At 37.9% G+C, this 24,754-nt stretch overlaps 1 protein-coding gene across 2 annotated transcripts in view; it reads right to left on the bottom strand.

Annotated features, from left to right (window-relative positions):
- The window catches only part of AKAP11 (A-kinase anchoring protein 11), a 37,000-nt gene extending 17,436 nt beyond the window's left edge, over positions 1-19,564 (bottom strand). For both annotated transcript variants that reach the window (XM_014965973.1, XM_014965974.1), the window contains exons 1-6: positions 19,455-19,564; positions 14,541-14,657; positions 9,911-9,958; positions 8,674-8,808; positions 7,411-7,675; positions 2,310-6,951 (exon numbers count right to left, since the gene is read on the bottom strand). In XM_014965973.1, the coding sequence (XP_014821459.1) occupies positions 2,310-6,951; positions 7,411-7,675; positions 8,674-8,808; positions 9,911-9,958; positions 14,541-14,657; positions 19,455-19,514 (5,267 nt within the window). In that variant the 5' untranslated portion in view covers positions 19,515-19,564. The remainder of the gene's footprint in view (positions 1-2,309; positions 6,952-7,410; positions 7,676-8,673; positions 8,809-9,910; positions 9,959-14,540; positions 14,658-19,454) is intronic.
- Positions 19,565-24,754: the final 5,190 nt, after the last annotated feature.

The following is a 24,754-nucleotide window of genomic DNA, read 5'->3' as shown; positions in this document are numbered from 1 at the left end:
TAATTTGTACCCTATTCTCAACACAAGAAATGAAGCAACCAAATGAAATTGAAATTTCAACAGGTTTAGGTCACTGATTACTATATGGAATTATTTCACTAAAAGATGGAGTGAGTGGCACAAATAATTCTCTCATTTGGAAAATTATTTGCTATAAAACACAGGTGGCATTTTAGTCTTACGGACTGTATATCAAGGTACACTTTCCAAGCAAAAGACTTAAGATTTTTGAACCTGTTCACCACAGGAGAGTTTGGTTACTTTTCCACCCCACTTCCAGTACAACAGCTAGGTGGTCTGTTACTGTAGGCAAAGTGCTTAGGTACTCATTGGCATTTAAAATATTAGGATTCCATTTTTTAAAAAGGTCTTTCTACAGACAAAGATTTGTCTTCCTGCTTCAAGAAAGTGTACCAACACATGACTCGTGCAGAATTTTTCCCTCATGAAACATATTTAAAATTTTATCAAAAAAAAAACAATCAAGCAAGTATGCTCAATAGAAGGTAGCCTTTAAAAGACACTTCAAAAGATCCAGTTTGATAACTTTAAAGAAGTTTGAACTCCTTAGAAAAAACTTACAATATGAGAACATGCAAACTGTGAGTATCTACATTCAAATGAAGTGGTTGAAAGTTCAAGAAAAATTATCATCCTACTACCACCATAGCAAGGAGCCACAGTAACATTTAAAAAGACACCCTTAATGCCACCAATGGCAACACTTTGCTCCAACGAGCATGAATTTTTACAGACAAATATGTAGCTTTGAGTAAATAACTGTTTGAACTGGAACCCATTTGGGCAATAAGAAGGTGACTTCCCCCCATTTTTATTTACAGTTATACCAGCACTAGCAACAGTTCATTTCACCACACAAGGCAGCTTCTCAAGAAACATGTGCGCTACACACCATACATGAGAGATGATGATGTAAGAAACATTTATAAATTTTGTCATGTTAAAGCTCTAATATCACCTCCTTGTCACAGAGACAATGAACAGTACCTCTTTGAACCCTGTATTTTATTGTTGTCATATTCTAACTAGAAATTTTAAATAATATTTTAAGAAGTCATTCAGAAAAAGTACCTTTGAAACTGCAGGTATAGAAAAACATCAACACATTACTATTTATTTTTTTTTTGGTCAAACACTAAGGACTCAACTTTGTTGTATAAAGAGCCACATTATTTTTCTTATTAGCACTTTTACACTGCTAGAATTTTCAGTTGAATGCTTTCATTCAAAGGTGATAAAAATTAAAGCAGATCTTGTAGTTTTCTACAAAAGTTACCCTCCATGTTCAAAACAAAAGCTTTCATTCACATCTATGGAGCAGAAGCTAGTAGGTATCCAACCTTAATAAATTTAATTCAGTCCCACTGTGGCCTTTAGCCACTGAATATATAAAAATAAATTTTATTATTCATCATGATGCCCCTCTAAAAACCAGGAAAAGAAACTTTTAGCTATTGTGAGGAATTCACACAGTAGAAAGTAGAAAAATAGATATTACTAGAAATTGGAAAAAACCAACATGGTAAACATTGCTCTTGGACCTGAAGAGGAATTTCAAGTCACTCTGATCACTGCACAGACTGTTTTAAGAATCAGTTGCTGTTTGCCTCAAAGTCACTGTGGCACGTATTTCCTATTTATAAACCTATTAAAGGAAGCAATATATTAGCCTTCGCTAAATACCAAGAATTTGAAAGTCAGTTCCTTCTCTACTGTATTTTACAAGCTAAAGTGTATTTTAGTAAGTTGGTTTTTCTTTAAGTGAGGGTTCTTTTCCCCCAATAATGACATTGTCGCAACACAGCCATAATCAAAATAAAGCCTTCGTACCATAAAGCAACAGCTAGTTTGACCTGTACCAGATGTTGGTCCTACTGACAAAAGCAAAAATAAACCACCTTTATTTTTTAGCACAGAAGTGGAAATACAGGTAGGGAACAAACCTGATCAATAAAACGTGTAAGGTTTACTATTCTCTACTGTAGGTAAAAATAACAGCATTTCAAGTTGAAATAGTAAGTTCTACTTATTAGTCACCTACTGGAAGAGATGCATGCTCATACATACAGAAACCTTGGTTTCAAGCTCACACAGGTGGAAAAAAGACTTTTTTTCCCTAGTTCTGAATCATTTAAACATCACCAGAGGAATAAAAAGAAAACACGCAGAACAAAGTGTGTATTTCTACACCCCCCCCCAAAAAAAATACATTCTTTCTGAGCACATATTTGTATGAGCAATCCTTCTTCTGGTATGTAATGGAACAAGTAAGAGAAAATTAGTATTACCTTATGTTAACTGCCTGACCAATATTAGTCATAGCTGATGTCATTATTTCAGTAGTAAGGCTTTCAGCAAAACTGACTCCATCTTGTCCAATACCACTGTCAGCTGTCAGACTTGTGTAACTCAGCTCTCCTTCTGCTTTCTCTACGGCCGCAGCAGCCCCCTTGTCAGAAACCACTGTCTTCTGTTCTACATCAACGTGAATTTTAGGAATATCAAGCTGAAACGCTCTTGCTTTTTGACAGGCACCACCTAATCCAGAATGAAGAAAATGCCTCACTGGAATGGAGGAATCTTGCGCAGGTAGATGATGAGATGTACTTTCTGTACAGTACCGATGCTCCTTCATACTGCAGCATCTACAGACAGTTCCAGAAAAAGGAGACAGTTTCTCAGTATATGAGAGCCTATCCCCATTTTTTCTGTTTTCAGCCACATGGAGAACAGCCGACTCTAAACCCATTTCTAAAGTATCATCTGCTACTTTCCTAGCATATTGTTCTATAGCTTGAATTATGCCTTCACTGTAGCCACTTTCATTTAAACTGCCTGTACTATGATACAGTTTATGATCTGTGGAGAAAGGAAGAAATGTCCTAGAAAATCTTGTTTTAATAAGATCCCCTGCGACTTCATCAAATTCAGTCTTTTTATAGAGACAGGAATCTGTCAGAGACTTTGGCAAACATGCTCCCGACATTTTCAGTTTCTTCCTGACATCACACGTGATGCTGCGCGCAAGGGATTCTGAAAAATGCAGCAACTCTGTGCATTCTGTTCCCTGTGTGCTGATACCCCTTCCGTACGTTTGGTCTTCATGGCCATGAATGCTGCTTTTCACTTGCTGTACTGCATCTCTATTCATTGCTTTACTGTACACCTGTGAGTTTTGCCCAGGAAACGTCTTTCTGTTGTATCTCAACTTGGATTTTCTAGCAGCTTGCTGTAAGCCCGATTTGATAGACCTGTAGGCAAGCCTGCTGGCGTAGTGATCCATCAACAGCTCGGCGTTACCACCTTCTCTTTTCAGGACTCGGATAATGTGATCCGCATACTCGTCAGTCACACTTTCACAGCTGGGGTATTTGGAAGTCAAACCTGTCGCGCTTGAACCTTGAGGTAAAGGAAGTATGGATGAATCTCTCTCCCCCAGCCACTGGTCCTGCCCTGGACCACACCGCTCTTTTGAACTAGACTCTTTATCACCTCTTCTCAGATAAAGGCAATCCACCTGACAGTTGACCCGCCTCAACCTCAACAGTTTACAATGCCTTGACTTCACTATCTTCTTGGCCTCGCTGATGACTCTTCCTGCCATATCACCTGCGTAATTCCATAAAGAACTGCATGCCTCTTCTGGGATATTTGTAAACGCAGAATATCCACATCTTTTGTTGTGCATACCCAACTGAACCTGTCTATCAGCTTCTCTTGTGGTGGTTTTACCATCTAAATGGGAAGCAGCCATTTCAGTCGCTAGTGAAATTATATGGCTGGCTAAGCAATCTGCATACTGAATTGTTTTTTCTAAACACTCCTCTTTCTCAACGGGCGCTTCAGAATGATCTTCATCCTCACTACTTTCCACTTCTTCAGAAAGCGACCGCATGAGTTTCAGCATAAATTCCTCATTTTCCAAAGAGTCACGTTCGGTTTCAGACAAACCAGCAACGGATGGATTGTATGGTGTAGAAGGTGGTGTTGCAGGTGCAAATTCCTTTGCCAATTCTCCCTTGAGTTTCTTTGATAGTTTTCTTAGGTTTCTTTCAGAACTACTTTGACACGGCACTAAAGGAGTTGGTGGGGGCGTACCAGGCATGACACAGGTATTTCCATCTTTGAGACTCGATTTATCTTCCACCTGCAAAGTATCTTCACTGCCAAACATCACTGAAGAAAAGCTATTGGCATGCAGAAAACAATCAGCCTGCCTGTAAGTCACAGGTCCTGATGATGGTTTCTGAGTATCGTGTTTTTTTGAGGGCTTGTTTAAGTATGTTACTGAGCAGCTTCCTGTGTCAGTAAAGTCCTCTAGAACACGCCTAGCAAAAGTCACAGTGGAACAAGACGGTGGTGATTTTGAAGAAAGCCTGTGTCCTTTTTGCTCCTGCCAACAGTCTTTAGATTCTGAAAAACACTGAACAGAAGGAGTTGGAGTATGAAGAAAATTACATGGATTATTCAAAGGCATCTGTTGTTGTTCCACAATTACAGAAACGTTGCTTTGTTTCTCAGTCTCTTGCTTCTTTATCACACATTGGTCCCTCCTGCCGATATCTGCGTAAGTCTGGGAGCTCACATGACATGCTAAATTCTCACTAGTGTTGCATAACACAGTTTTACTTTCATCCACGGATTGTTTTATGACATACTTGGCCAAGTGATCTGCAAACACGTTCCTGGGGAAATCTTCACCAATACATTGCACGTAAGGTTTTTTATCTATTATTTTTCTTGTTAAAAAGTCTGTATATTCTTCTACTGCTTTTGTTACTCTAGATGAGGTTATAGCTTCATAAGCTTCATTTACTATCATATCCACCATAGTTCCAGAAAAAGTGTTAATCCCTTTTGACCCACTTGTTATTTCTGAATTACTGTTCATTCCAGATCTGTTGGTTGTTTGTTTGGTATCATTTTGGTTATGTAAGAGTGATGGTGTACTTCCAGTACTTTGACTGTGATCTGAAGTTAGGTATATATTTCTGAAAGAGGCGACTTCCTCCTCTCTCCTTCTGCTTGCAAAAAATGGATGAGTGGAGTCTTTGTAAACTTTGTCATCAGAATTTGGAGCAGTAAGTGCTTTTGCTTTATAAGCATCAGAGGAAACCTGATGTTGACACAGAGCTCTTCCAGCTAAGGGCACAGGTATTGAACTTACAACCCCAGAGGTGCAAAACAGAGCTTGCTGTACTGTATACTCCTTCTTGGAATCTTGAATTGGCTTTACTGCTACCCTATCATTAAAATTAGGAAAAACTGTGGAAGTCTGTGTTGACTCTAACATACTTTCTGCGCTCACATATTTAATATTGTCCATGGAAACACTAATGGCTGCTTGTGTTGTGAAGGTCACATCAACCTGAGATAGTTCAATAAAAGCCTCCTGAATGACAGATTCAGACAAATCTCTGGCATAGGATCTTACCACTTTGTCTTCGTAATCAAATGATGAAGGTTGTGCAGCTGTGGGCGTTGACGGATAGGAAAACTGGCATACTTCCATGATTCCTTCAAACACAAGTTCCTCAGCAAGGTCTGCCGCAAACCGAGCAACGGTGTTGGTAAAGATTTGTTTCTTTACGTGCCGCAGTTCTTTCAAAGCACCGGTTATAGCTTCGCTCACCAAAAAGTTTGCTATCCCATTAATGGCACGCTCCTTCAGGGAGATTGCTCTACGCCTTCCAATCTCATAAAAGGCCATTTGAAAGACTGAAGAAGTCAATCTGGCAGCCAACTGACAAAGCGCACTGGTGCAGGAAGAAACGCCTTTTTGCAGGTCTTTAAATGCACTGCCAAAACTTTTTTCAACTAAGTCAGCTGCGAACTTTTGAATGCTATCTCTAATCATTAATGACTTATGTTTAGATTTTGCTTGTTTAGCTGGCTCCTTACTAGTTTTCATTCTGAAATCTGCAGCTTGACCTTTTTTCTCTTTCACAGCCATGCCTTTGTGTTTCGGATCACTTCCTGCACGTACTTGCTCTGATGAGGACTCAGAATGAAAAACAGAACCCAGTATTTCAAACGAAACACTGTCAGCGTAAGCTGAATAACTATTATAAACTGCATCGTGGCGGTTTTGACCTGTGCCATCTCCACCAAGATTAATTCGACATAAACATTCAGAAGAACCACAGCTCCCTAGGGGACTGAAAGCCGATGATCTAATAGGGCTGAACAAGCCTCCATTCTCTTCTCCTGATGTATTAACCGGGCGAGGGGAATCCGGGACATCAAAGATGCTGCAATAGGGTGATTCGGGTTTACGAGGAGTTGGTTTCTTTACGTTGGCTGGGAGAGTGGGACGATCAAACTTGAATTTCTGAGGATTCATTGTAATGCTTGCAGAAGACAACTGTTCTTGCGCAGTCCTCCTTTTCTGGGAGGTATTCCCTAGGACGGGATCCCTAATAACTTTGCAAGAGTTCTCCAAGGCTTGTTCCAGCTCATCGAACTGATCAAAACTGTCAAAAAATTCACTCACTTCTGAGTCTGAATCCTCTATACCATCTTTCACTACTGGAATTTTTGGCAGCTGAAGTTTTGCTTTCAAGCTCTTTTGATACCCTTCTTCATCTAAGAAGATGATGGGGCTTGGGCTGGAGCAATCTGACTCAGAGGATTCAGCTGGAGAGGAAGAAAACAATGTTTTACACAAAAAATTAACACCTTGATCAGAAGGATTATATGGCTTATAGAAACTCCTTTGTATCCAAGGATCAGAAATCGAGGTTGTAACTGAATTTTTTACTGAGGACAGTTCCTTAAGTCCCAGAATATCAATCAAAGTAGAAGATCTGGCAGATGACTTTCGACGTGTAGAACCCACAAGGATCTTTGAGTCAACAGCTTCTAAACATTGACCGGGGATGGTCTGTGAAGCAGCATCTCGATGGTTTCGAGAAGTAAAGCTGCCTGCACCTGAAAAGGAAAAAAAAAAAAAAAAAGGAAAAAAGATTGCACTGAATTACAGAAAACTGTGGACAGATCTTGATGGCAGCTGCTGAGCTTGTTATTGTTGCAAAGTGCTAGCTGATCTTTCACGATTAAAGCAATTTTTTATCTTTTTCAAATCCTATTATACTAATCTAATCACTGACAAATTAATGTATTTTTCAGCACACAAAGTAGAACAAGATTCTATTTGATCTGCATCCGACATTGAGATTAAAATCTTTGACTTATGAGTTGAAAAATTGTTGTGAGTGTTGTGAGAAGAACAGGAAAAAAAAATTACATTTTCAATTGCATAATAGCCCTTTACAAAATATGCTCAATGTAAAAAAAATACTATTTATTTACATTTATTTCCTTAGGAAATCCCAAGAGCCTAAATTTCAAATACCAATTTCTGCAAGTCAACAGCGTGCAAGAACTTACCACCACTTTGTATCTTTGAAGGCTCATCTTCATCTAAGTGTTCGAAAGCAGTGACAAAATCATCCTCAATTGAAGAAACTGACTGATTAGTGTCATCATCTTCTCCATGGGATGTCTCTGTTTGATGTTTTTGCGATGAGTTTATTTCCACTGCATATCTTATGCCTGTGGTATACTTGCTCAGCAAGGTAAATATATAATCAACTTTGATCCTTGGGAATGAAGGAGACAGTCTCATCACACAAAACACTTCAGGAAGCTGATTCTTGAAAAAGAGAGCAACAAGAAAGCAAGCACAACAATCTTAGAATTATTTCAACTGTCAGGAGTAGCAAGGGATTCCTTCAATGCATTATTACGAAGAGTAAAAAATTTACAAATATTTTAAAGATCTGAAAATGAATGGAACAGTTTGCATAGAGTGACAGTTAAAGTCACTCATTTTCTCAACTGCTGCATTCTGAATAAATCATTGTAATAAAACAAACAAAAAAAGGTTGTGTAATACAACCTTGATAATACATACTCAAGAATCCATTAAAAAATGAATGTTACAAATCTGAAGAGGAAGACAATATTTCAAAGCGTGTTTATGCTTAATAGCACACCTGTTCACAGGATATTTGTTTCTCCAAGGTATTTTTTATTTATATGCAACCTAATTAAATTTAGCATGTATGATAAATCAATATGGCCTTAAGAAGTTTGCTTTAACAACATTTATAATTGGAAATAATGTCATTAAAATAATAATAATATTGTAAATAATACTGAAACAAAAATAATGGAAATTACATAATTAAACAGCATCTATAATTTAAAATATTTTTTTAGTAAGAAAAGAGCCCACTGAGTTTTACAAACACCTGACATTCATAATTCTTGGCACCTCTGTTTCAAGAAGAAAAGTGCTGAGGATGAAAGCTGTATCTGAACAGAAATAAGTAACTTGACAAGTATCATCTTCCTTGCAAATTGTCAGTGAAAGGGACTGGTTTAGCAGAACCATGGGATCAGCACAATAATTAAATATTTATTAAATATTTTCTGTTAATAATACAGTACTTGAAAGCACAAAGTTCATTTTCAGATTTTCTAACATTCATTTTAAAGAAACCGCAGAAACGTAACAACATTAGTACTACCGTGGTTAAGACGGCCCAAACCCAAAAGCAAGGCAAGGTGTGATATGAATAAACTCTTTATGAGGCCAAATATAATGCTTCTGTAATTAAGACATGCAAGAATATGCAGAATTTTTACCTGATGTTTCAAGACATAAGGTTTTCCCAAGGTTTTCTTTACATCTTTTAGAAATAGAACCTCATTTTCTTCTAGTTTGCACAACTGGAGCGATTTCAGAACATCTGGAAGCTCTGAAGAAACAGCTGCCAACTCCTGATTTAAATATACAAACACAGAGAATACAAATTGAAAAAAATAACATGTAAACGATAACGGTTTTGATGTCATATCGCCCCTAAATAGTAACAGCTGCTCATTTTGGTAAAGCTTCTCTTTTCTCCTTGCCCCATCTCCCACTTACTCTCGCGAGCTGTGACGTAAAGCTTGTGTAAAAAAGCTTTAATTCAGTCCACACTCATCCTCCAGCTCACTCTTCTACCAAAAGTAACTCCACCATCACAAAGGAAAATCTTGTAAGCGCTGAAAAGCGGCTACACATCCTACAAGGTTCTTTACTGTGAGGGTGGTGGAGCACTGGAACAGGTTGCCCAGGGAGGTGGTTGAGGCCCCATCCCTGGAGATATTCAAGGTGAGGCTCGATGAGGCCCTGGGCAACCTGGTCTAGTTGGGGGTGTCCCTGCTGACTGCGGGGGGGTTGGACTAGATGACCTTTGGAGGTCCCTTCCGGCCTGGGCAACTCTATGATTCTATGATAAGGTAGGCAACTAAAAAGAGAACACTGAACTCAGCTAATAAGGGTTCTCAATGGATCTCTACATGTTCTTGGTGTGCTTTAATGGAAAGGTGGTTTAGCCCCCATTATGAAAACAAAGACAAGGCACTTCTTTAAGCATGATGTTGGATAACTTCCAGATTTATCTAATATAGAAAAGTATATATATATATGAAATATATATTTTAAAAGTATGGGGTTTTTTAAACACCCTAAACACTACTGATCCACATGGTACAAAGTTTCCATAAACATATTCAGCCCAATTTTCTCTAAATTCCACCTAACTATAGACAATCAAATAGTTCTTACTCATACTCGAATTATCAAGCGCTTGATTTCCAGATCGTTCTCATACAAAGACTGACCCAGGTAATATTGTTAATACATATCGAAAACTGATGATTGTATTAAAGTAATTGTTTCCAACTTTTCAACAATACTTAAAACGTAGGTTTTTAAATGCTCAAGATACACATATTTCATTTCTCGAACACCAAAATTTCTCCATGTAAAAAACTTAAAACAAATCTCCAGTGCTGAAGAACATTATTTTCTGATATACATAGATATATACTGTACCTGCAAATGAGCAGTACCCATCTCTTCAGCAAAACCTATAAATGTAATCTGTAAAATAAATACAGGAACATATTGAGTACAGAAAGTAACTTTTTTGTTTACCGCAGACACTGAAGAGTTAAAAATTCAGCAGGATTTACCACAATGCATCACTCTACTGCCATGAAAACCATATGCTGGGATAGCATAGGGTGCTCTAACAGTAGCACATAATCTTACATAAAGAATAGTAACGCTATACAATTTGAATTGTGAAAGATCAGATCAGACTAAAGAGCACATACCACATTTAAAAAGCACCAAATACACATTTTTCTAGTGGCCTATTGGCTGGTATACACTGAGAAAAACATACAAGCCTCATTACATCTGTTAAAATAAACATGATTTTGCAAAGATCATCTGTGCTCATCTGTCCTTGCTTCAGGCTGGACTCATATAAAACAGTTCCAGTCTGAAATCTGTCCATGCTAACAAACTTTGATACATTTGGATGTACTGAAGAGAGCATAATGCCAACATATTCTACAATTTACCATGTAAATTGATTAGCCTAAGGCCAAAACACAACAGATTACTCCAGCCACATGTTTGCATGCAATATCCAAGTAGACAAACCCCTAAAGTAAAAGAATTAAAATATTCAACCTCAAAAAAAAAAAAAAGGTCTTGTCAGGCTCAGGAACACGGAGTATGTCAGAAATGACAGCTTTGCCTCAGTTTTTTGTGCTCGTAGACACGGAAATAGTTTATCACACATTGTCCCTCTCTCCTGTCAACAGTTAGGTGTCTTGTATTGTTCAACATGAACAAATCAAAGAGAGCCAGTATTTTGTTTTACCTTAATTCTTCAGTGTCGGCTATCATTTATTTTACATCCACTACTCAAACTTTGTTTCAAACATCAGATTTCCTCAGTTCTCATTTCCTGCTTCCCTAATGACAAATCAATAGGGTATTGACATGCTCAAAAAAAAAAAATTCTTTTCAAAGAATTTCTTCTTCAAAATAAATTTCTTTTCAACACAACGTTGTAAGAAAATTAATTTTGCTTCCATTTTGTAGATATGGAATAAAGCACAAAGATTAAATACTTCATTGGTATTTGGACTTAAGTTTGATATGGCTTAGCTTCAAATATTTCAAGGTACTATGCAACAGACTGAATTCAAGCCACAGCTCATACTAAATTTGTAGCAGCTACTCCCTGTTACTCTAAGGTAGTCAGCTGGTTCTCAACTTTAAAACCAGCAAAGAACCTCATTATGTTTATAATCATTTATTATCAACTGGTTCAGCTACTTGCTTGTGCATACACAGAATCTCTGAAAAGGATGGAGCTAGAAAAAGAAATGGCTGAAGAGCAATTCTGTTTTGCACTGTATTTGAGTTTTTATTATGTTATTTCAATGAGAGACCAAAAAAGACAACCAAGCCCAAACTTTCTTTTAAACTGAAATAATACTACAACATGAAAAAATCTGACTTATTTATCTCAGGGGGTCTCACGCTGGGAAGCTACTATGCCCCCAGAAAAGATCTTCCTGTTTACATCCACTTATCATTATTCCAGTTAAGACAACATCATAAATGAAACAATGCTTTGCAGTAGCATTCCAAATAGTTCCAGACAAATTACAGGTCTCCAGCACCATATTCACTGTGTTAACTACGAAACCATCCTGTTTGAGCAACATACCCTTTAACTCCTACATCTTTTCTTCAACTCCTACGTCTTTTATCCACATGACACCTTTCAACTTCTACATCTTTTTATCTGTACAGTACCTGCAATATGAACTAAATTCCTCCACAGAAGAGGCAAAATAGCAAACAATTTAAAGGACTTGGAAAATAAATAGTTCTCTGAAGAACATTTTGGGAGGTTTTAGGGTTTGTTGACGCTGGGGTTTTTTGGTAGTTTGGTGGTGGGGTTTAAATGGGTGTTTTCTCTTTTGTCTTCTTGCATGCCCTTTCCTCTTCCTCAAGATAATCATTCCAACCCTTTCCTTCTCCCTTGGGATAACTCATTCTGCATGATAGGGCAGCATGCAGGAGTCATAGCTTCACACAAATGAAGGCCAGCCAGCCCATACGTACACTAACAGGCCAGGAGACTGCTGTCAAAGAGAGCACACCACTTCCAAGTCTGCTTTTTTTTCCCTCAATGACAACACTCATTTGGATTTCTTTATTGTGCCTGAACTCCAGTTCTCACAGAAAAATGATCATCTTTTAATATCTCAAACATGTCTGAAGTTAGTACACCAATTCAAAAGTTGTTGGGAAGTAGGCCAGGGAGATAGAAAAGCCAACAATCAGTAACATAAGAGGCATCTGGACAGGCCGAGGCCAAGGGAATGAGGTTCAAGAAGGCCAAGTGCCAGGTCCTACACTTGGGTCACACCAACCCCAGGCAGCACTACAGGCTTGGGGCAGAGTGGCTGGAGAGCTGCCTGGCAGAAAAAGACCTGGGGGTATTGGTTGACTGTCGGCTGAACATGAGCCAGCAGTGTGCCCAGGTGGCCAAGGAGGCCAACAGCATCCTGGCTTGCACCAAGAGTAGCGTGGCGAGTAAGAACAAGGGAAGTGATCCCTGTACTTGGGACACTGTACACTGGTGAGGCCCCACCTTGAATACTGTGTCCAGTTTTGGGCCCCTCACTACAAGAAAGACATTGAGGTGCTGGAGTGTGTCAGAGAAGGGCAACGAAGCTGGTGAGGGGTCTAGAGCACAAGTCTTATGAGGAGAGGCTGAGGGAGCTGGGGTTGATCAGCCTGGAGAAAAGGAGGCTGCGGGGAGACCTTATTGCTCTCTACAACTATCTGAAAGGAGGCTATAGTAGGATGGGTGTTGGTCTCTTCTCCCAAGTAAAAAGTGACAGGATGAGAGGAAATGGCCTGAAGCCACACCAGGGAAGGTTTAGATTGGATATTAAGAAAAATTTCTTCCCCGAAAGGGTGGTCAAGCACTGGTACAGGCTGCCCAGGGAAGTGGTTGAGTCACCACCTCTGGAGGCATTTAAAAGATGTGCAGACGTGTTGGTTAGGGATATGGTTTAGTGGGGGACTTGGCAGTGCTAGGTTGACAACTGGACATGATGACCTTAAAGGTCCTTTCCAGCCTAAATGATTATATGATTCCATTCTTTAACCTAGAAATGGTGTATAAGACACTATTTTAAGGTTATCATAATCAACAGGTACAGCAGAAATTAATTGAAATGGTACAGAAAAACCTAAATTCTGGTTTTCGTAAGTCTGGGTAATTATCTTTGCAGTCCTAATAATGTTCTTTTAATGTCATTCTGCATATAGGTGTCTTTCCCTATATTTTCATAAGGAAAAAAATTACTCATTCTGTGGCAGGATATTGACCCTCCTACACTTCAAGGAGAGGGCTCTTAGTTGCTTGAGCTAATAAGGTAACTAAATATAGTCAGCTATCTTTCTCCATAGGGACCATCACCACAGCTGTATAAAACACATTGCCAGCTATTCATCAGGTATTTGCTGCAAGACAAAAAGGAGGGGGGTGGGGAGGTGTTGAGAGGTTCAGTAGATTCTAGAGCATGGTCTGTCTGAACAGACACAGACAAATTTTTGGCCACTTCTCCACCGCTCAGCTCTTCTTCCTTACCTCTAATCTGTCACAGCTCTCCATCTTTCACAAATTCAGCTTCTTGCCTGCTCCCCCAAATGTTTCATACAGTCATAATCTCACCTTCCGGCCAGCCCCCAAAAACCTGGTGTTATCCAGGCAATCCTAACTCATATCTGCTGGTCACACAATCTGCCTCTTCCCTTCTTCCTGCTACCTCTCATCCAATTAGCAATCTTCCCTAGCCACTTCCTGAGTCTTTTGGGCTTCATTTCTCCCTACCTCAGCTCCTCTGGCTGGCCAGTTCAGGTCATCCTCTCCTCTAAGCTCCTTGTCAGGCCTGTCAACTACTACTTAGTAGTCTTCCAAGTCACTTAATATGAAATCCATGGTACTCATTGCTTCTTGCTTTTTTATTTTCCCTTTGGAGAAACTGCTGTTAGTCTAGTAACTCAAATAATTCCAGTCATTCCTTCTCCCAGTTTGAGATGAACCTAGACAGTCCTATGTTCTGTAAAGGTCTACTTCTCTTCTCTCCAGACCTTCTCCAACTTTTGGCCCATCTGTATCAATGTAAAAGAATTCCAGATCTGCAATGTTGAGGCTTCAGATTTAAGTGCTGAGCTCAGGGCGAACAAGAGCAATCACTTTAACTTTTATCTTCAGATCTGGATCAAACTGTTTTGCTACTTTGTTAGGCTACCCTCCATAGAGTCTCAATCACAGGAGCGCTCACAAATCCGGTACACCCAGTTACACAGTTCCTACAAAATCATCTATATACACATTTTGGTTTTTCTGAGTTTCACAAATCCTACAAAGCAGAGAAATGTCATCTGGAAGTGTCTCAGCTCTTTTCAAGACTATGGTAACTGAATTCAAGAACAACAACAGGGGGTACAGATTTTACAGCTAGTAACTTGCAGCATTGTTCATATTTACCATTCTGCAACTTCCCACACTGCTACAAGGTAAGTCATCTGCTATTATAGCCATAAAACATATATAAATGATCAGATTATGCCAGACCTCAATAAAATTATCTTGTTCTTCCCGATTTAGACATTCCTCTGCTGATACATTGCATAAATCTTTTCTGCTGTGTAGCAGGGACTTCATAGAGTGTAGTAAACCTTCACCAAAAGTCTGAAAAACAATGAAAAAAATATAAGACAAAGAAAATGTATTTTCAGTTTTGGACACAAGGTTCATTCATCTATCCCCTGCCCCCCATAGGTTTCCCTACTGTTTTTTTTTCCCTACTGTTCCAAATTACTTTTTATATAAATCATCAGGTCCAAATTTTAATTTACTTCAGGACACAAAACTGAAACACTAAGCTTTTTTCTTAAGCAAAATTTTTATTCCAAAAGAAGTTGACCAGTCTATATAAAAAAAAAAAAAAAGTCAGAACATGCAAACTTTGAAAACAGAAGAATCCAAGAAGATATCTAAGTCTCATCTACTCCTTGCATCCTTTATATGGAACTTTTCCATCAGCTTTTCCTTAAAAAGGATGAAAAGCAAGTTTAGCCAAGAAAAGTAATCAAAATTCAGAGGGGAACAAACAAACAAACAAAAAATACCAAGAAAATCCACACACGTTCTCCTTCCCCATTCCTTGAAGAACATGAAAGAGCTGTAACTTAATGTCACGTAATTAATTCTTGTGACATTTCTTTTATTTACACTTATGGTGACATGGAAAAACTCACACATGGCTAAAAAAGGCTTAAGAATCTAAGAATTTCTCCCAGTGTAACAAAGCACAGCAGAACAAAAGAATTATCTTCACTGGTATCTGAAGTCAAATAAAACAAGATGACAGAACAATAACAAAAACTGGTTCACTCCGCTTGTAAAAAAGACAACAACCTCTCACTTTTTTTTAGGAAGTTAGCAACCTTCTTTTATTTTTCATTTTAAAACTGTCATCTCCTCTAGCAAGTAGTAATGTCATGAAGTAAGACCATGAGGCTTTCATAAATGGTTAATCCAGTTATTTATTCTCTTTATGATTGCCCTGTTAAAAATGAAGAAATCAATGTGTCCAACTCATGACAAATTATTTCAAATTTGCATAGCTCCTAAAACAACAGTAGAACTGCTAGAGAACCAAATTCAATCACAGAGTATTTTATATTTCTGATACTCCCACTGCAAAACCAATTTCTTTTAAAATTTTCTTTCCCCTGTAGAAAAAAAAAATGATATCAAGTAGTACTGCATGGGAGGTACAATTATTATAGCATGGTCACTGCCACCACGCTTGTGCTCATGGTGATAAAGAATCAGGTAAGCATTTCTAGAATGCACAGACAAAAGCAAAACAGAAACTTCACTTCAGGATCCTTGAAATTAGCAAAATATATTTCAGAGTGTTAGCAAACAAGGCCCTTACCACCCTTACAGCCAAGGTCAAGTGACATTAAAGCATTCGAAAGAGTCATTTTTGTGGAAAAATAACAGCTGAACTATTTTAAAATGCATTTAAGGCAATTATTGGGTCATACAAAAGAAATTAATGAAGCGTTCATCCAATTTCCACTTTCATCTATACCTTTGTCCCCACGTTTAGCTGCAATTTACCTCCACGCTTCAGTAATACATCTTTGCACCTCCCAGAGTATGCTCACTGCGTCTTTCTCTTTGATTCTCTGATCTTCCAAATTTACAGGTGCCTGCAATACCAATATTGCTCAAAGACTCTCGCCCAGTAATTCCCCCATTTATCTCAGACAAAAGTAATTTGTGAAGCCAAGCAAGCATGCTGAAATGTCTCATTGTCAGCTTCTACAATAACTTCATTAGTCACAGCACTCAAAATAGTAATTAAAAAAAAGCCATACAATGTGACCTGCTAATTTTCTGTAGACCAAGAACAATCCAGTTTGAGAAGGGCTTATTATTCTCTAGTAGTCAGGTTTTATGAGGCAACTACTACACAGACCTTATAAATAAGCAAGTATTTTTTCCTAGTTTAACATCCTGAAAAAAAAGGCAGGATGGATAACTAGATCAGGAGTATGGCAGTAGAAGCTACTACAGTTCAGGTGAAAGAAAACCCAAGATTTTGGAGAATAAAAAGTTGAAGTGGGAGAAGAAGAAAGATGCAACAATTGGAAAAATCTCCTTCAGGTCTGGAAGAATCAGCACACAAGAATATACACAGGTCTGGTGGCACACTGATTGTGGCACTACATAACCAAAGAGATAAAATATCCTTATTCAAAAAACAAGGAGGAAGGAAGTGATGCATGTTTTTAAGATCATATTCACAAACATGGAAAGAATAAAAATATGGAAATCAACGGGCACAACACAGACTTAGAGGAAAGATCGCAGCTATCTGGATTTCCACAGATTACTTACGCTGAAATATTTGAAGAGTTAACAAAACCAGAAAAAGAGAGTTTACTAAAAGAGCTGTTTCTGGGAAAAAAGAATTTGCCTAAATGGAGTTAGCAAAGTCAAGCATCATCACCATTAATAAATTTCATGGGGGGAAAAAAGTAAATATGTAGATGAAATCTGATGATAATTCAAAATAAGCAGTTGTCATCAGTTAAGAGGAAGAACAGCACACCATACAAGAAGAACTTGCTCAATGTGAGAGTACTTTAAAATACAACCGTAGGAAGTACAAAGTTATATCCTTAAAAACTAAAAGCAAGCTTTCAAATAGCATTGTGAATTCACAAGGTGGGAAATAAAAGACCTGAGTGGACTTCTTGATCGTGAAATAGTAATGAATGGTCAATACAACACAGCACTGAAAATAGCAAATATGACCTAGTACACATTCTTTAGTGAAAGAACTGATATCATCAGAGTCACTGAGAAGGGCATCCTCTGTAATTGCTCGTACAGTATCATCCACACGTAAAAAGAAGATTAACTCACAGCAAGCACAGAAAGTAGGACTATGAAGGATAATCGCTGGAATGTAGAGGCTTTCATACAAAAGCAGACTAAAACCTTAGTTTACACAGTTTCCAAAAACCAAGGCTAACAGAGGACAGATCACCAACAATAAAAACATCACGAGGGTGAACATCAGCAAAATGAATAAAAAACAAAACTATTTAAGCTGAAGAATAATGACATTGATGAACAAACAAGTACAAATTTACTGTGAATAGCTTCATCCTGAAATTCATAAGATTCTTAGCTATTACAGCACAGTGTTCAAAAAGACTTAGAAACAGCAGTACGTTGAGGTGTGGTGGTTTTTTTTAATTGTGAAACTATATTTAATAACTTTTTCATATTCTTATCAAAATTGTGCTTGTGACAGCAAAGGACTGGATTCAAATTTGCCAATTTGACAATGAAAGGAAGTTCTCTTACAACCCCAGTCTAGGAGACACACAACTACATTAAAACAAGCAAATTCCCAAGACTATTGGGTCCTTACCTAAACTGAGAAGAGGCCATATTCAACTGAAAGATGTAATTTGTTTTTATAAGTAGTTAAGTACTTCCAATATACATCGACTACGGGCAAGAACCCCCAAGCAATCTATAAAGCTCTACTTGCTAGGCCTGTGCGCTCCTTCCTCACAGAAATTTGAAAGTCACACTTCTTGCAAGAAATCCTGTTTCAATTGCAAGCACGGATTTTGAACTTATGAAAATGCACCAGAGGAAAACCACAAATATCCTCAAATGTGCACAGAACAAGACAGACCTGAAAAATAAAAATCCTTGTTGTGCCTCTATCGCAACTAAGCAATTCAAAGTTTTGCACTGTCCTCTTTGTGGCCAGCAGATCAAGAAGTGCCCTGACTTGTAAGACCTACTACTGCAACAATTCCTGTTAAGTGTTACAGAGAGGACATGAATCAGACCGCAAGCTGTGAATCAACAAAAGATGAAACATCGTGCAGTTCTGACCACCCTACTGCTTGGCTCTGTAAAAAAGACTTCCACACTACTGTCTGAAAATTTAGAGTTTTGCAAGATACCTGAGATGGGTAGAATTCATGTTCCTAATACCACACAGTCCAGAATGCTCAATGGCAATTAATGGAGCAGTTCACGCAACTCATATTTTAGGCAACCATTAGAATCACTGAGGAATTACTGTTAACTGTCGTTACTAGAAAGATGTTTCTGCAACCCAAAGGTCAAAAAACCTCAGGAGACATGTTGGTTTGGTTGGTTTGTTTTGGTTTTTAATTGAAGGGAAAAAAAAAAAAAAGGGGACAGACTAAAAAAGTCCTCTAAAATCCAGTTTATGTTTAGGTTAAGAACGCAAAATGACTTTAGTGTAGTTAACGAACTGTTTGAGCTGGAAATTTCTTATAAATCAATAAAAGTTTTTATACCATGTGTCTTGAAGTGAAAGATTATCACCCATAATTACAAAGCGCTTAATGTATGGCAGTTAACATCCCATATCAGGACCTGGAACAACTGATTTACCCACCTGGCAGCCCCATAACACTCATAATGCTTACCTTTTCCTTCATGCAGTTTCTACAGGACCTATACCACAGACACTGTATCCTTAAAACAGACTTCACAGAACAGTTTTCAATGAACACTACACATTTATCTTTTAATTTACTACATACAAACTTCAAAAATCTGTGCTCAAACTAAGTTCACTTCAAATAAACAAAGCAAATTTTAGCAAAAAAATACATCATGGTTTCATCATATCAGCTTAAAACAAAAGGCAAAAGCATGCACCCTGTCCTTAAATCATTCCTGTCTCCCAGTTCAACTACGCTGAATATGCCAAAGTACAAAGCAAAAGCAGTTTCTTTGCCTTCTTGAAATGTCAGGTGACCAAAATTAAAACAAATAAAGAAAAAAAACCACCCACCCAAAAAAACCTAACCAAACCAACCACTTCACTCGGTTCATTATTAGACTGTTGCAATAAAGACTGAAAAGCTCTGAAATAATTTTAAAAAAATAAATACAGATAATTACCTTTTTCACAGATATTCTTGGTTTCATTCGGTTGCCCTGAGCCCTGGTGTACGTATCCATGGTTTTATCAATCTTAGTATTCGATGAAAGATGTCAGCTCAAAAATACCTATGAAAAACACTTACACTTGGTTATTTTATGTTTGCACATTTAGTTTGTATACATTTGGAAAATGCAAGTAGACACAACAAGAACCAATAAAACCAATGAAAAAGCATTTAAAAACTGAGAACGATTAAACAGCACACCATCGATACTGACTGTTGCATTTCAAAAAGTACTGACATAACTATTTTGAAAATGATGCAGGAAATGTAAAACACACCTTACAGTTAGTTCCAACATTTTTCTTTAACTAGATTTCAAGGCTGCGTTGGGGAGGAGGGAGGAAGGAACATTACATTAAATATTGTTTTCACTATTGCTGATGCTCTGGTGAAGTTTATCAGCAGACCCCTTGTACCTTACAGCACACTGGAACTACCCTTCAACAATCTCCAGAGAAAAACATACTATTTACCCACTCAACCCACTGGCCTATTTATTTCTGTCAACTCTGAGTACTACAGATTAATACATGTGACTCCTGTTCAGGCTAACATGTATCAACAGTCTTGTTCTCTGGCACAGCTCTGGGCAGCCCTGTCTCCACTGGCAAAACACGGGACCAAAGATGCATTTACCAGCACTCTCACTTCACCGAAGTAGGTCAGAACAGCTTTTGCTCAAGTCAGCTACTCTTATTGATGTTAAATCTAATTCTAACAACAGGAACAACAACAAAAATATAGCAATGAAATTAAAGCAAGTTTTTCAAGTTTCCCTGTTTAATCAGCAGCAATGAGAAGAAACAGAATAATCTAGTTTGTTTCATTCATCTCTACATCCCCCTAAACCAGGCAATAAATATAGGGTATTTATAAAGACAAAAAGCATATGCTGGGCTTTTAAGTTCTATGGAAGTTTTAATACTTAAACTTTTCCCATGGTCATGCATTTAGCTAGGAAAAAGAACTCCTAGACTCCCCAAAATAAACCAGGTAAGGAGCAAATGCATGTAAAAATGACTGCAAAATAAAAAATTAACACTAAAGTATCAGAGTATAGGTCTCCTTTACACAACTGACTAGCTTGGTTTTCTCAATCTCATCTCAAGCACATATTTAACCTTTATATGGGAAATAAATCTTTATATGGATTTCTTCAGTATCTCTAATTTAAATAAGAAGATGAGTAGTAGCATCAAGTAATTGTATTCTTCATATTCCCCCTCCCCAGTAGCTGTAAAAGTAAAATCTCCTCAAGAACACAACAGCAAGAGATTATTAGTTACATCTATTCACATTCCACCTTGATTTCTGCTTTCCTTCATAAAGATGAACTTGCTAAAATCTTAGAAGAAAAGTTACACTTTTGTAAATAAACTGCAACATTTTAATCTCTGGAGCACAGTCTCTCTCTAAACAGGATGTCTGAAGTTTGGAAAATTAAGATGACTTGAATCAGCTAGGTATGTGTTAGATTATATATATTGTATATAAACATAATAAATACAAATAGAAAACTCAAATCATAACAAACTTCTGTGGGTGGAAGATTAAAAAAACACAATGATGCTTCTGTTGAGCCTTGTGTTTAAAAACAAAAAAAAGCCATGAAACAATATTAAGCAAGAAAAAGAAATCCACTTTGCTTGTCCCTGCTGCTCTATCTTAAACGGCTAATCCATTCTGTTAATCTAATCATATCAGGGAAATAGCCTTAGACACATCCTTGTCCTAAGAAGGGCCATCTATGGGAAAAGCTGGTTTCTCACACAGGGTCAAGTCAATTACTCGAGCTCTACAGTTTTGGACTGATCACTCCCTGCAGCAAAAGCCCGTCATAGCAAAATCAGGGAGATGACTTTGTAACCACGTTGGGTCCCACAGTATGTACTCAGGCACAGCAGTCTATAGTTACACTGCCTTTGGGTGGTACATTCAGTATTTTCCTGCGGCATCAGCTAGTAAACTCTGGAGATGTGAGCTTCATCACAGAGCCACCTGCAGTGTCACTTACCTCACAAAACCAACAGTCTTGTAAATCACAGTATAAAAACTCTGAAAGATGCTGGACAGAAAGTACACTGGTTTATCAACACACCACCATAATCATTTTGTCTTGCCTGCATCCTGTCCTTCAGCATTTGAATCACACAGATTCTCCCCACCACCTCTAGATCTCAGTTCTCCATCACCCGTTTCAGAGAACACCAAAGGGTCCCACTTGTCCAAAATCTGAAAGTGTTATTTTTAATACACAAAATTTTTATCAGTTTTCAAAAGAACAATGGTCCAATCATCTGAGAAGTACCAAAACTTCAAAACTAACTGGAAAGGAAGTGAAAGCACTGACAAACAAAACAGCCTGGAAATAGCTCATTTCTTGTGCAAATAAAACCTGCCCTCTGAAATTATTTTTACTTCTGCATATTGTATTTGACTACAAAAATTAATTTCCTCCTACTGTAAACACAAAAAAAAAGGGGGGGATAAATGGCAGCAGTATCAGATGTAAGAGGAAGAAGACTTTCCTGTTACTTAATAACTATCAGTAGACACAGAAAAAAGAAAAAAATTATCATGTGAATAACTTATAAATACCCACACTACATTTAAAAAGCTCTACCTTTCTAGCAAGTTGGATCACCTTAAATCCATTTCTCCAGTGATTTCTTGAGGAACACCTTTCTCACCAGTCCACGTAGTTAACTTTTCCAGTCTTGTCTGAATGTACATAAGGTGTAAAACTAAATAGTGAAATCAGCTTAAGGGAATCTAACAGGAGTTCTGCCACAGATTTAATCTCTTTGTATAAGTTTATCCTATGCCTAAATTTATTAAAAGCCTGTGTGTACTGACAATTATTAGCTGACGGAAGAAAATATATCTTTTGTCTGTAAATTGCAAATGCTCTGAATAAATCTCTTAAATAGCTGTCAGGGCATATGCGTACATGTGCACATCTGTGTTAAAAGCATATAAGGACTTTGAACCACACAGGGAATAAATATGAACTATATGTAAAATATTCTTATTTCATGAGACCCCACATGGAGTACTGCACCCTCCTCTGGGGCCTCCAACATAAGAAGGACCTCAACCTCTTGGAGTGAGTCCAGAGGAGGGGCACAAAAATAAAGAGGGCCAGAGCACCTCTCCTATGAGGACAGGCTGAGAGAGTCAGGATTGTTCAGCCTGGAAAAGAAAAGGCTTTGGGGAGACGTTATAGCGGCCTTCTAGTACCTAAAGGGTGCCTACAGGAGAGATAGGGAAGGACTCTTTATCAGGGAGCATAGTGACAGGATGGGGGGTAATGGTTTAAACTGATTATGATTAGAAATCAGGAAGAAATTCTTTACTGTGAGGGTGACGAGACACTGGAACAGGTTGCCCAGAGAAGCTGTGGATGCCTCAACCCTGGAAGTGTCCAACGCCAGGCTTGATGGGGTTTTGAGCAACTTGGTCTAGTGGGAGATGCCCCTGCCCATGGCAAGGGGTTGGAAATAAATGATCTTTACGATCCCTTCCAATCTAAACCACTCTATGAGTCTACAATGCAATTATCTTTCCAACAAAAAATTCTAGCTGAGGACAACAGTGTATATCTGATTATGCCTCAAAAGAGTATTTTTGCTGTAGTACTGTTAAAAAAAAAAAAAAAAAGACATATTTCTTTCAAAGTAGAAGTACTTGTCTTTAATACAATGACCTAAAACAGCCAAAAGAGCTTTGCTGATGATTTGCAAAAGCCAAGTTTAATCAAATACTGAGGTGAAAAAGGTTCATTCAAAATATCAAATTGAAAAATACCTTAGAAACAAGATGCACTCTTTTGTAACATTAGCAAAACAATTGCTATTGAAATCCAAATGAAAGAAGCCTACACTGACAAGTGGGCAGAATAGTCTAATGGATCCTTTTCTGTTTCTTTCTTAATGATTTATCACTTTCACTAATTGTGTTGGCAGTCTTGAAAAATTCTGTTCTATAAAATGACAAGTTGTCTTTACCACAGCCACATCCACACTAAGAAAAGAGGGCGGGAGGGAACACATCTCTGTTAGTCAGCTTCAGTGACAATTATGAAAGGCTGAATTTTCTTCTTCTTGTTTGGTTCTAACTGTTTTACACTGTATTCTTGTTACATAGAAGCATGGCATGAATACCAAGCTTCACCAATTTCAAAAGAATCCTTCAGTTTCTCTACCTAGATCATTGCTAAAAATCATTGCCCCCCCCAACCCCCACGCCCCAGTCCTGGGTCTGGATTCTCAAATACAGCTTCAGAAAAGAACTACTACTTGTACTACATTTTGTGGTTTGTGCAATTAACTTCAAATTTCCATACTTTATTTTGTTGTGTATTTCATACATAATACAACTAAACCAATTAAGTTGAGAGGTGTATTAATTTCTAAGCAGTAGCATTTCCTCACACAATCTTATTTCCCCTTAGACAGAACTTCTCCAGAGAATACCTTCTTTAAGAGGTACGGGGGTTTTTTTGTCCAGATTATATCATACCAAATGATTTGTAGAAAGAAGGAATAATCTATCTATTTTATTATTTTCTCACACTGAGTGAGACTTTCCACCAGTATACTACTTCTTCAACTGCCAACAGATTTTAAAGAATCCCCAAAGGATACGGAACTACAAGGCATCAACCAAGATAGCATAATTCAATTACCATGCCTCAAAAAAAAAAAAAAAAAATCATCTCACCTGCAGACTAAGAAACTCACCTGAACCAAATTTATTTTAAAATACTTAATTTCTCAAGAGTTACCTAAATATTGGCAGTATCTATCACTAAAGGCTAACTGCACAATTCTGAAATAGTCTTGCAAATACAAAACACCTTAGGGCTCTTCCCAAGTGTAACTCGGATAAATTAAGCATATTGTATTACCCTTTATTTTAGTACCACTGCTCTTTCCCAGATATAATAGAGCTGCTTTTGTTTTTCCTCCCTATCTGTCTCTGCTAACGTCTCAGGGCTTCAATAAGAAGGCTATAATATCGGATCTACAGTTCATAACTCAGCCCTCCCCCAGCCCCCCCGCCGCCTTCGAATACTGAGGGAAACCAGCAAAAGGTACTTTAATCGTAATAAAGAAAGCCCCACAAAAGAGCCAAGAAAATAAACGAGCAATACTGGCCGAAGGGAGGAGGAACGTGGAGAGGGAGGGGGAGGAGACACTTTTAAAAAGCGAAATACTGGGAATGGGGTGAACTTATTTAACCCCGTGTGCA

Source organism: Calidris pugnax, unplaced genomic scaffold (assembly GCF_001431845.1).
Source record: "Calidris pugnax isolate Ruff unplaced genomic scaffold, ASM143184v1 scaffold20, whole genome shotgun sequence".
Classification (NCBI taxonomy): Eukaryota; Metazoa; Chordata; class Aves; order Charadriiformes; family Scolopacidae; genus Calidris; species Calidris pugnax.
Note: the sequence above shows the minus strand (reverse complement) of the source record. Positions and strands in the feature narration are given on the sequence as shown.